At 34.3% G+C, this 13060-nt stretch overlaps 1 protein-coding gene across 1 annotated transcript in view; it reads left to right on the top strand.

The window, feature by feature from the left end:
- The window catches only part of LOC144361669 (chromatin accessibility complex protein 1-like), a 77697-nt gene that overhangs the window by 19532 nt on the left and 45105 nt on the right, over window positions 1-13060 (top strand). The window contains exon 2 of the mRNA XM_085507749.1: window positions 10223-10346. Within this exon, the coding sequence (XP_085363875.1) occupies window positions 10223-10346 (124 nt within the window). The remainder of the gene's footprint in view (window positions 1-10222; window positions 10347-13060) is intronic.

Here is a 13060-nt window from a genome sequence, read left to right as displayed (position 1 = left end):
ATGTGTCAATCAATTTATTCATTATATAATAGTAGGTTGCCTAAGATTATATTCGTATTTTTTATGTTGTGAGCATTAAACTGTTAGTTGTAATGAAGATTTTGCCGATCTATTGCGATTCAACATGGTGGATGTACAGTGACAACAAGTGTATGGTCGGTCGGTTCAGTAGTCTGCAACGGACCATAAAATCGCCCTGCTTTTTTTCGGCAGTTTTTTTTTTTTTACATTTTTTATATTTCATTCTCTCCTGACGCCTAAAAGAGTCTAATTTATATATTATTGTAGTCATTGACACCTATTCAAGAGTATGATGTTTATTGTTAATAGCCTGAATGGGTAAGCTTTGTTTCGACAATGAGCTGTTATTTCTGTGAACAATGTTAAATTATTCTTTGAATGCTCAGATTATTTTTTGAAAACAACTAATTGTTTGATTTATAAAAAAAATCATGCAGTTTTCCCCGTCAAAATCAAAGCATAAAGATCTTGCTACAACATCGGTGAATCTCTACAGTACTGTGTTGCGTTCACCACGAGGTCACTGAACCGTCATTAACATATTTAAATGAGCCACGTGTATTGAAAACATGGCGGATATCGTCTCACATCGAGCATTTATGTTCGATCGAAATCATTCGTTTACGATGAAACTAAGTTGAATATTACTTCCAATTCATAAAAATTCAACGAATTACATTTTTGTGCGTTATTATAATCATTACTGAATAATAATCAACAATTTCAATACTTCGAAAACAAGTAAGTTATTCACTTGCGAAACACAGAATGACTGGATTGTGCTACCGTGATCATTTGCTACCGGCACGGTACTAACCATTAAGCAATGTATTTGTGTTTGTATTTATTCAAAACTTATTTTAGAACATACTTTACTTTTTGTTATCAACAAAATTATAAAAAAATAATGCATATTACATTATGTGAATTTTTTGGGGGGGATTCAATTCCAACATTTTGCGATGCCTATAAACCAAAGGCCTTTCACTCTTCTCTGAGTGTGACACCTAAACCAGAGGTTTTATGGTTTATAAACTGGCACTAAATGAAAAGGCTGTTAAACCTTATTCAAATTTATAAGTACATACATGTTATTATGTATTTCATTATGAAAACTGACTAAATTAAATGTGATCTTATTTTTAATTGTTTGAACAGAATGATTTATACTGGTAATGACATTTTCATTCAATATTAATTGAGCAATTGTTAAAATGCCTACCTACACATTTGTTTTTGTTTCTGTTGCTCTGAAATAGACATTTGTAAAATTAAAAAATCATTCAAAAAAAAAAAGATGTAGCCATGTAGCCCCTTTCTGTTATCTGTCTCCAACGTCTTTCAAAGTAAAACTGGTGAAGCCATGTAATTGCCATACAATCATCAACTTGTATGTTATTGAAAATCTTTATTTTGTTTCTGTGAATTAATATAATATTTAAAATGGCGTAATGGTGCAAAATATTCTCTAACAATCTGTCTTCTGGTGGCACTACACTGCGCATTTATGCACAGTCAGTATCCCAATGTGCGATCTCAGCTTACTAAGTGATGATGGTGGTTGAAATGGAAAAATGAATACAAAAATCCAGTAACATCTCAAACGAATTTCCGTCTGCTGTGAATGCATGTTTCGTTACATCAAATAAATAACCCAATTTTATGATAGAAGCTTGTGATCTCGTGTCATACAGGGTCAAGTGATTGAGCAATAAAAAATGTGGTTTTATGTATCAGGTCATTGAATGTGTCCAAAAACATGGTACCAATGATCTGAAATTTCAGGAGTGCTTGCTGAAGGTTTATCAACCTTGCGTATTGTCTTGTTTTTTTCCAATCCTGCATTTCAGTTACTAGAATTTGTACTAAAAAAAATAGTTTCTGTTTTTCTTCTAATAATTCGGCCACTCTCAAAAACAATTATTTTTCCATGGTCGAAATGCAAGAAGAATACAAAACTACTGTGATTGCATAGCGATACCTGTAGGGCCATTGTCAATTAGTTCGCCTGATCAACACAGCGTTATACATAGGACTGATATTGAATCACGGAGAGTAAAATCTTGTGATACTAATCTCTAGAACCACTCAGATTGGTACATACATGTACCGGTATGTTTTATGAATCCACATGTGTATATCTTTAACAATACTCATTTTTTTTTTTTTACAGTGGTGCTGTGTACTGCTTCAATTTCGCAAGGCAATTTTTTTCTGGGTTCCTACAACATGGAGTGTCAGGGACTTTATTGAAATTTCATAGAATCCTGAATATATCTAGAAGTGAAAATTAAATGGTTTACAGTATTTTATACCCATTAATAATGATTGAAATGCAATAATATCACTGCACTAAAAAGATTTCAAACAATTATTGTTACTTCTCCATTGAAGGTTATGAGCAGACCAACCTTTACTGGCTTCCTTAATTATTACATGTACTTGCTCTGAAAACATAGCTTTTACAATTGTTTAAATTAACAGATGTTGTTCGATGTACAATGAATACATTTTAAATAATAAACCTTACTGTATTAATAACAAATTGTATTTGACAACATGAGAATGATTCTGATGCCCAGTGGTGATGTTGAAACAAACCCAGGTCCTGGTAATATACTGAGACCTGATTAACAAAGAAGTCATGTAGTTTCACTCAGATTTATGAATGCAGTTTCTTGAGCAAGTATACATGTATGACAAATAGTTTTGTTGCACTTGTGTACTCTGAGATTCTGAACATGGGTCAGTGGAAGTTTTTAGTTGTCAGTACAAAACTAGATTATGGGAAATCACTTTATGATGAGTTGTACCCACTTATAATCAAATAACGGGGACTGTGACATTTCATGTCTTGTTCTATGTGAATTAGCAACGTTAATTCCACTAATGTTATATTTTTTGATTTCTTTCTAGTTAGTGAATGACTAGCACTTAATAAGGAAATATATTCTGTGTAAACTAACTTATAAGTCATTTTTCACATTTGTAGCTAAACCATGATTATGTTCTCACAACTCACTGGAAAGGTAAAATAATATTAAAGGTGTGACAGCATCTCAGGAGTCCAATTTTACATTGTAACAAACCATTGAGGAATTCTCAAACTTAATTGGCTCATACATGCTGAAAGCCAAATTTCATATTTGTGAGGCTGGTGGTAATGTGTTGTTGGCCCAATCTATGAGGGGCGTTCAATAAGTAATACCTATGACCCATTTGCCATAGCAGGAGATTAATGAAACTTGGCACAGTTATTAGTTTTTCTCTACATAGGAACCACCCAGAGTTATGCATTTCTCCCATCGTTTGATGCAGCTCTAAACATCGTTTTTGTAGAACACCCCAGATTGGTCATCCAACGACATCGTAACTTCAGAAATCAAGGCTGCATCATCTGGGAAACGCTTTCCTTTCAAAAACAACTTTATGGCTGGGAAGAGATGAAAGTCAGAGGGTGCAAGGTCAGGAGAGTAAGGGGGATGGGGAGGATTTCATAGCCACACGCCCGTGCTTCTGATATGGTGACATGCGAGTTGTGGACCAGAGCGTTGTCCTGCAGGAAGAGGATACCTTTGCTGATCTTGCCCCGCCTCTTGATTTTAATAGCTTCTCTTAATTTCATCAATAGTGAAGCGTAATAGACTCCTGTAATTGTGGTACCCTTTGCCAGGAAATCTGTCATCGTTACTCCGTCCTAGTCTCAGAAGACTGTGAGCATGACCTTGCCAGCGGAGGGCTGCACCCTTGACTTCTTTGGAGGTGGTAAGTCCAAGTGCTTCCACTGCATTGACTGGGCTTTGGTCTCTTGATCATAGTGATGGACCCAAGTTTCATCCTGTGTAATCAGTCTTTTGACAAACTTTGACTCATCTTCTTGGCACATCTCCAAATTCATCTTCAAGCTCTCGATGTGTTCTTGCTTCTGGAAAGGTGTAGGCAACCTGGGAATCCATCTGGCAGACACCTTATGCATATGCAAATGGTCAGGAATGATAGTTTCCACAGACCCTGTACTAATCTTGACCTCTTGGGCTATTTGGTGAACAGTAATGCATCAATCTTCCAAAATGGCTGCCTCAACTTGACGAACAGAAGCCTCATCAATGGCAGAAGAGGGACGACCGGACTGGGAGCTGTTTCCACAGACCTACGGCTATGTTTGAATCATGATGCCAGTGTTTTACAAGGTCATATGATGAGGCATCATCACCACAAGTTTCTTTCATTTCATCAAAAGTCTCCTTTGGTGTGCGTTCTTTCAAATACAAAAAACGCAGTGAGCTTGGCACTCGACTGGCCTCCATTTCACACCTGACTCACAGTGTTCTCACCAGATTATGTTTTTGTGGGGCCATAAAGGCCCATCGTTTGAAAAAAGCAGGGTCATAAATTATAAAATGGGGCCAAATTGGTTTAGGGAAATGTCCACCTACCTGTCAAAGGATGAAAATTTCCATGGTGTAACCATTAATGGGTAAATAAAATTGCGTCAAGGTGAAATTGCAGCCCTTATTGAGTTACCGGGTAACATTTATAAATAATCATAAAGTCATCACACATTAGTTTAACACATGTTTATTCCATTACTATTAGTTTTGAAATTATTACTTCCCCGTGTCATAGCAGTATTATTTTTTGAAAATATACACCAACTACAGTACATCAAATGTTCATCATCCCTGTATTTCAGCCATGGATGAGTTGTTAATCAACTTCGCTGAAATCGTTGATGTTCCTTGGCTTCATTATTAGTGACACTCCCCACAGTCACCGCTATGCTACCAGACTCAATACCATTGGCATTTTGCGTGTGTGCTGGAACACTAGCATTTTCTAAAGGTACTGATTCAATCACCTGGATTTTCAGTCCATCGCTGATATTTTGAGCATCATGTTCCGGCAAATTCCAAGATTCAATAAAGTTCTCTGGGGTTTTGGCTTGCTCGTGGCGGCTATTGGGCTTGAAATGGGTTGCGTATATTGCAAGACATTGCTCAATTGTGGGACCCCGCAGTCTGGTGAGAAGACTGGACTCAGTTTACACCTGTAAATCAGAAACCACAATTAGTTCAGAGCTGATTTTTGCAACATAACATATAGAGATGTACAATTTCATCTAGATCGGACAACTGGAAGTGGGTCAGGGGCATTACTTATTGAACACCCCTCATAAGATATCTAGATCGGACAACTGGAAGTGGGTCAGGGGCATTACTTATTGAACACCCCTCATAAGATATCTAGATCGGACAACTGGAAGTGGGTCAGGGGCATTACTTATTGAACACCCCTCATAAGATATCTAGATCGGACAACTGGAAGTGGGTCAGGGGCATTACTTATTGAACACCCCTCGTAAGATACTCAATGACCAATCTCATTCAAACTATATACAAAGACAATACATCCTACAGATGTATTTTTTTTTTTATTTAACGTTCTGAAAAAAATTGCCGACTGGTCGCCAATTTGGACTTAAAATTTGCTATTTCCAGAGCTGCATCTCGGAGATGACTAAGATGATTTAGATCAAAGCTATAATTCACACAAATATGCAAGTTTCTTGTGAATGAAATTACCTTTTCTGTTTCATCTTCTATTATTCTTTAGGAACTTTTATGCAATTCATGACATTGAGATTAATACATTGCATGTAGTAATATTTTGTTTAATACTTTAATACTCACTTTTGCCATGCAATGAAAAGAAAAGATATTGCATCAATTATTTAGTATAGAGTCTCAATGGACATATGAGTCTGTGCCAGTTTCCATTAAAAAATAAATCTTTTCCAAAAAAAATTTGTGAGATTTTATTCAGTATGGCCAACTGACCAAGCGTTAAATCCTCATGTTTGATGTGTTAGCAGCTGCTGCTCTGAGATGACTAGGCCAATTGGTATTCAAATTTAAATAGACATACATACATGTATTCGGTTACAGGCGCACACCAATTTAGTCCCTGTTCAGACACAGTCATGTATGGATGGATTTCATTTAAACTTGATACATTTACATACATGTACATTGGACATTATGGATGTCCATGATATTTGTTTTTCAGATCTGATTCAAAATGGCCGAACACTGGCTATTATGTTTTACTAAATGTGGTTCTAAAGCTGTATCTCTGACGTGCCTTGACTGATTATGTTCAAACTTTATATACACATCATACATGATGTCACATGTATGCACCTTAATTTGTTCAACAATCAGACTCAGGATTGCTGAATTGAGGCCATTTTAAAATTAAAAATGCATACATTGTACATATATATACATGTATACAATGTACCATAATGTATTCTCAATTGGTTTTAAAATAGCAAATGCTGTTCTAGAGCCATGTCTCTGCATACATTGACTGATCACAATCAAATTTTACATCTACATTATACATCATTGCATTTGTTTTATATTCTTTTTCAAAATGGCTGACTCACTGAGTCCTGTGTGCAAAGCACACAATGGAAGTCTTTGCAGTTACACTCTCTGTATGTGTGTATGTGTTCGTCCGCTCCACTGATATCTAATGAACCGTATGTTGGTTTTTAATGAAACTTGGTGCATAGATGCTTTGGGCTGATGCGCAGATTTGATTAGGTTTTGATTGAAATTCATGCATATTAATTACCTAATTGGCATGATAATTAGCTAATTTTTAGCTGTTCCATGACTATGCCATTGATATCTAAAGAGCCATTCATTAGATTTTGATGAAACTTGGTACATAGATGCACAGATTTGATTAGTTTTAGGTAAAAATCTGTTCATATTAATTAGCTAATTTGCATAATGATAAGTCAATTTTCAGCTTTTCCACTGATATCTCAAGTACTAATCATCATATTTCAATGAAACTTGGTACTTAGATGTCATAAGACACTGCATAGACCTGGTAGTTTTTAGGGTAATATCAGTAAATATTAGTTACCTAATTTGCATAATTAATTATTTTTCTGCTTTTGATATCTCAAGTAGTAATCATCACATTCCAATGAAACTTTGAACATAGATATTCTCTATGCAGAGATCCATTGTTTTGGAGTAAATATTTGTGCATATTAATCACCTAATTTGCTTAATTAGTTGATTTTCAGTTCTTCACTGATATATCAAGTACGAATCATCACATTTCAATGAAACTTGGTACATTGATTCAGTCAGGGATCTCGCCAGCCCAACGTGAGTGCCGGTTGGTCATGAATATTAATGAGCTATATGAATATTAATGAGTTTGGTCGCAGTGCAAATATTTTTGGAATTCGACATTATGTTTCACAATTTAGAAGAGTTTGAATTTAAAAATTAAATATATTCGAAATGTTAAATGCTGCAGACTAAAAAACAGAAACAAATAAATTATTGTTGCAATATTAATGTCTATTGTAAAAAGTTAAATAAAACGCATTTGAAACGTTTCAGCTAGGAATATTTTCACAATCTTATTTATTCAAAAAATCGACCACGTAATTATTTGGAGTATTGTAATTTATTATTCGTACCTTCAATTTCTAAAACGTATATATTCACAGTAATGAACGAACAAATAAAACATAACTTACTTCGCGATGTTATACACCGATTATACCAATAATTCCTCTTACTCAGTCATGATGCCAAGCAAAAAATGTTACTTCATTTTTTTTTATAAGAAATAAAAGTAAAATTTTACTTAGTTTTATTGGGAGTGGATATTTTTGATCACTTGACTGCTTTGGTAAAAACACAGCCCGCCATGATGTTTGTGACGTATTAGTTGGCCGGCATGTGTCCTTCGACCCGATGGGTCAATAATTCCATTAACCAATCAGAATGCCGCATGGTAATGCCGGTAGAATCCGAAGTTTTCCGAATGGTAGTGATCATAAAAATTACATTGCGGAAGTCAAGCGAGTCGTAGCACGATGTGTTAACATGGATTTCAGTTGAAAACTGCACGATGGTTATCGAAAGAGGTGATTAGCAATTTTTAAAAGGTAAAATAGGTCTTGAAAGAAGAGTTTTTACATGAATCGCGATGATAACAGTTCAAATGTGTTTTACCAAATCACGCAATAAACACATTGATTGTTTTTCTTGAGTAGCGTAAACTGTCAGATTGTGAACTCGCTTTGACCATGTTATATCGGGGTTATATTGATTTTGAAAGAATTTTAGCTTTCAATCTAAAGACTGTGTCTATTGCAGAAAGTATTTACTTACAAACAAAGAGAAGATAATTTCACAAAATTGACTAGCCGCTACGTATCATGTGACTAGGTCTATTGTTTACAAATTATAATCCACAACTGACAGGATGCGTGTCGGTCGGTACATAATTATAATAACAATAGGACAATAGTTCTGGTCGGAAGCATTTCCGTGGTGGTTGCTAATTTTGAGTGCCGGTCGGGGCCGACCACTGCCAACCAGCGTGGTGAGAACCCTGATGATTCTCTAGCATATGCTGAGTCTAGATTGGTTTTGGGGTGAATATTTGTGCATTAATCAGCTAATTTGCATAATTAGTTACTTTTCAGCTTTTACACTGATATATCAAGTATGATTCATCACATAGATGTACATAGATGCTCTAGGTCAATGTGCAAACCTGATTAGTTTTGGGTTAAAATCTATTATTTCCATAATTAGCATAATAATTTATAATTTTTTGGTTCTAATCTCATTTATATGAAACTTAGTACATAGATGTTCTGTTACATAAATTTGTCTCTTGTCTCCAATACTCTCAGCACACAGGAGTTCTTTCTAAGCTTTCTTTGATTTCCCATTGTTTTTTATCACCAACAATTTCAATGAATGTTTGTACAGGTATTCTCTGAAATTAGTTTAACTTGCAATCTGTAGCTTGTATCTCAAGTGCCATTCAAAAGATTTCAATTAAACTTGGTAAATATATACTATGGAATAATGTGTGGACCTGATTGTTTTTTAAGGGACTTATGGATTGACCTCTGTGTGTGGTCTGGACCTATATTTTAGACATGCCTGGACCAATTAGATTTAAACTTCACACATACATCATACGTAATATTATACATATGCACATCAAATTGTTTTCACAATTTTTGTACTGAAATCAAACATTTCTGGTCATTTATGGATGGATTTCGTTCAAAATTGTTAGATATTGGTTGTTGATGCACATCATTTTTTTTTCAAGTCAAATTAAAAATGGCTGACTGCCGTTCATTTTGTTTTAATGAATGTGGTTCTAGAGCTATATCTTTCAGTGTGGACAAGTACTTGTTTGATGATCAGATACAAGATGACTAAATGTTAACCATTTTAATCTTAAAAAATCATCGTAATCAAGCATCAGCTTCTGGATCCATATATATTATTACTACTACAACTAACAGGGACTGTGCTGTGCATGTTTTTTTTTATTTTTGCAATCTGTTTTTTACATTTTCATTAGCCATCTTAGGGTTTTTCAGTTGTTTTTCAAGAACCAATCAACACATTTCAATGATACAGCTACAGATTATGCACAGGTCTGATTCTTTTTAGCTTGCAATCCTTAGATGATAATTATTTTATTTGTATGCATTTGAACCATGGGAACAAGTTAGAACCAAACTGTATACTGAATGGGCAATACAATAATAGTAAGAATTTGCTTTTAAAACTGGGGTTTTAAATTTCAATGTAGCAGCAAATAGTCAATAATAATGGTGTGAGAGTCATGTGACCTCAATTATATGCATTATTATAATTTATTAAGCACTGCAGGAGATACAAACATGCAACCAGGACTATCATGAAAGCATCTGACAAGATATTACTAACATATCACATTGCCATATAACGCCATATGATTTCATTAATCTAGAGAACTATTGCAGACAAGCTTGTTAAGTACAAACAATGCTACATGTATAATGTGAATAAGATTTGGGTTGAAATACATGTATGCTAATAAATTACATTTTCATAAATAAGGTATTTTTTTTATATCTATCTAGATACATACCATTGCTAAAAAAACACTAAATTTGGGATGTGAGGATGTGGGAATGCTCAACAGATTAAACCACAGATTAAAGTTTTTGATAAACTTTTGAGGCCTGCATAATTTAATCGGTTGAGAGTTCTCAAACCCATCAGTTGAATATTAGTCGTCACTCTTATGCATACATTTATCTTAAACATCCCATATTATCTTATTATGTAATTTGTTTTCTATATAGGAACTGTTTGTTGCTGATCTTGCTCTGAATGCCTATAAAAAAGAAACTGAGGGTAAAAATAAAATGGCTTACAGAGACTTGGCTGAAGTTGTTGAAGAAACAGAACGTATGCAATTTTTAGCAGGTATTAATAATTGACCATTTTATGGTGTGGGAGCTCAATCTTTTGAAAAGTAAACTATTGAAATTTGATCTTTGTTCAAACTGTTATTCAGGTACAATTTTGAGCTTCAAATGAAAATACTATGGGGTGTCACATTTATCCAGTTATGTATGTGTTGTCACATATATCCAGTTATGTATGTGGTGTCACATTTATTCAGTTATGTATGTGGTGTCACATTTATTCAGTTATGTAATGTGGTGTCACATTTATTCAGTTATGTATGTGGTGCCACATTTATACAGTTATGTGTGTGGTGTCACATATATCCAGTTATGTATGTGGTGCCACATATATCCAGTTATGTATGTGGTCTCACATTTATACTGTTGTGTGTGTGGTCTCACATTTATACAGTTATGTATGTGGTGTCACATTTATACAGTTATGTATGTAGTCTCACATTTATACAGTTATGTATGTGGTGTCACATTTATACAGTTATGTATGTGGTGTCACATATATTCAGTTATGTATGTGGTGTCACATTTATACAGTTATGGATGTGATCTCACATTTATCCAGTTATGTATGTGGTGTCACATTTATCCAGTTATGTATGTGGTGTCACATTTATACAGTTATGTGTGTGGTCTCACATTTATACAGTTATGTATGTGGTGTCACATTTATACAGTTATGTATGTAGTCTCACATTTATACAGTTATGTATGTGGTGTCACATTTGTACAGCTATGTATGTGGTGTCACATTTATACAGTTATGTATGTGGTCTCACATTTATTCAGTTATGTATGTGGTGTCACATTTATACAGTTATGTATGTGGTGTCACATTTATACAGCTATGTATGTGGTGTCACATTTATACAGTTATGTGTGTGGTCTCACATTTATACAGTTATGTATGTGGTGTCACATTTATACAGTTATGGATGTGATCTCACATTTATCCAGTTATGTATGTGGTGTCACATTTATCCAGTTATATATGTGGTGTCACATTTATACAGTTATGTGTGTGGTCTCACATTTATATAGTTATGTATGTGGTGTTACATTTATACAGTTATGTATGTGGTCTCACATTTATACAGTTATGTATGTGGTGTCACATTTATACAGCTATGTATGTGGTGTCACATTTATACAGTTATGTATGTAGTCTCACATTTATAGTTATGTATGTTGTGTCACATTTATACAGTTATGTATGTAGTCTCACATTTCTACAGTTATGTATGTGGTGTCACATTTATACAGTTATGTATGCGGTGTCACATTTATACAGTTATGTATGTGGTGTCTCATTTATACAGTTATGTGTGTGGTCTCACATTTATACAGTTATGTATGTGGTGTCACATTTATACAGTTATGTATGTGGTCTCACATTTATACAGTTATGTATGTGGTGTCACATTTATACAGTTATGTATGTAGTCTCACATTTATACAGTTATGTATGTTGTGTCACATTTATACAGTTATGTATGTAGTCTCACATTTCTACAGTTATGTATGTGGTGTCACATTTATACAGTTATGTATGTGGACTCACATTTATACAGTTATGTATGTGGTGTCACATTTATCCAGTCATGTATGTGGTGTCACATTTATACAGTTATGTATGTAGTCTCACATTTATGCAGTTATGTATGTGGTGTCACATTTATACAGTTATGTGTGTGGTCTCACATTTATACAGTTATGTATGTGGTGTCACATTTATACAGTTATGTATGTGGTGTCACATTTATACAGTTATGTATGTAGTCTCACATTTATGCAGCTATGTATGTGGTGTCACATTTATACAGTTATGTGTGTGGTCTCACATTTATACAGTTATGTATGTGGTCTCACATTTATACAGTTATGTATGTAGTCTCACATTTATACAGTTATGTATGTGGTGTCACATTTATACAGTTATGTATGTGGTGTCATATTTATACAGTTATGTATGTGGTGTCACATATATCCAGTTATGTATGTGGTGTCACATTTATTCAGTTATGTATGTGGTGTCACATTTATACGGTTATGTGTGTGGTCTCACATTTATACAGTTATGTATGTGGTGTCACATTTATACAGTTATGTGTGTGGTCTCACATTTATACAGTTATGTATGTGGTGTCACATTTATACAGTTATGGATGTGATCTCACATTTATCCAGTTATGTATGTGGTGTCACATTTATCCAGTTATGTATGTGGTGTCACATTTATACAGTTATGGATGTGGTGTCACATTCATACAGTTATGTATGTGGTCTCACATTTATATAGTTATGTATGTGGTCTCACATTTATACAGTTATGTGTGTGGTGTCACATTTATACAGTTATGTATGTGGTGTCACATTTATACAGTTATGGATGTGATCTCACATTTATCCAGTTATGTATGTGGTGTCACATTTATCCAGTTATGTATGTGGTGTCACATTTATACAGTTATGTGTGTGGTCTCACATTTATACAGTTATGTATGTGGTGTCACATTTATACAGTTATGTATGTAGTCTCACATTTATACAGTTATGTATGTGGTGTCACATTTATACAGCTATGTATGTGGTGTCACATTTATACAGTTATGGATGTGATCTCACATTTATCCAGTTATGTATGTGGTCTCACATTTATACAGTTATGTATGTGGTGTCACATTTATACAGTTATGTATGTAGTCTCACATTTAT

The sequence above is a fragment of the Saccoglossus kowalevskii genome, chromosome 14 (assembly GCF_978046115.1).
Source record: "Saccoglossus kowalevskii chromosome 14, keSacKowa6.1, whole genome shotgun sequence".
NCBI lineage: Eukaryota > Metazoa > Hemichordata > Enteropneusta > Harrimaniidae > Saccoglossus > Saccoglossus kowalevskii.
This window is presented reverse-complemented; position numbering and strand designations above follow the sequence as displayed.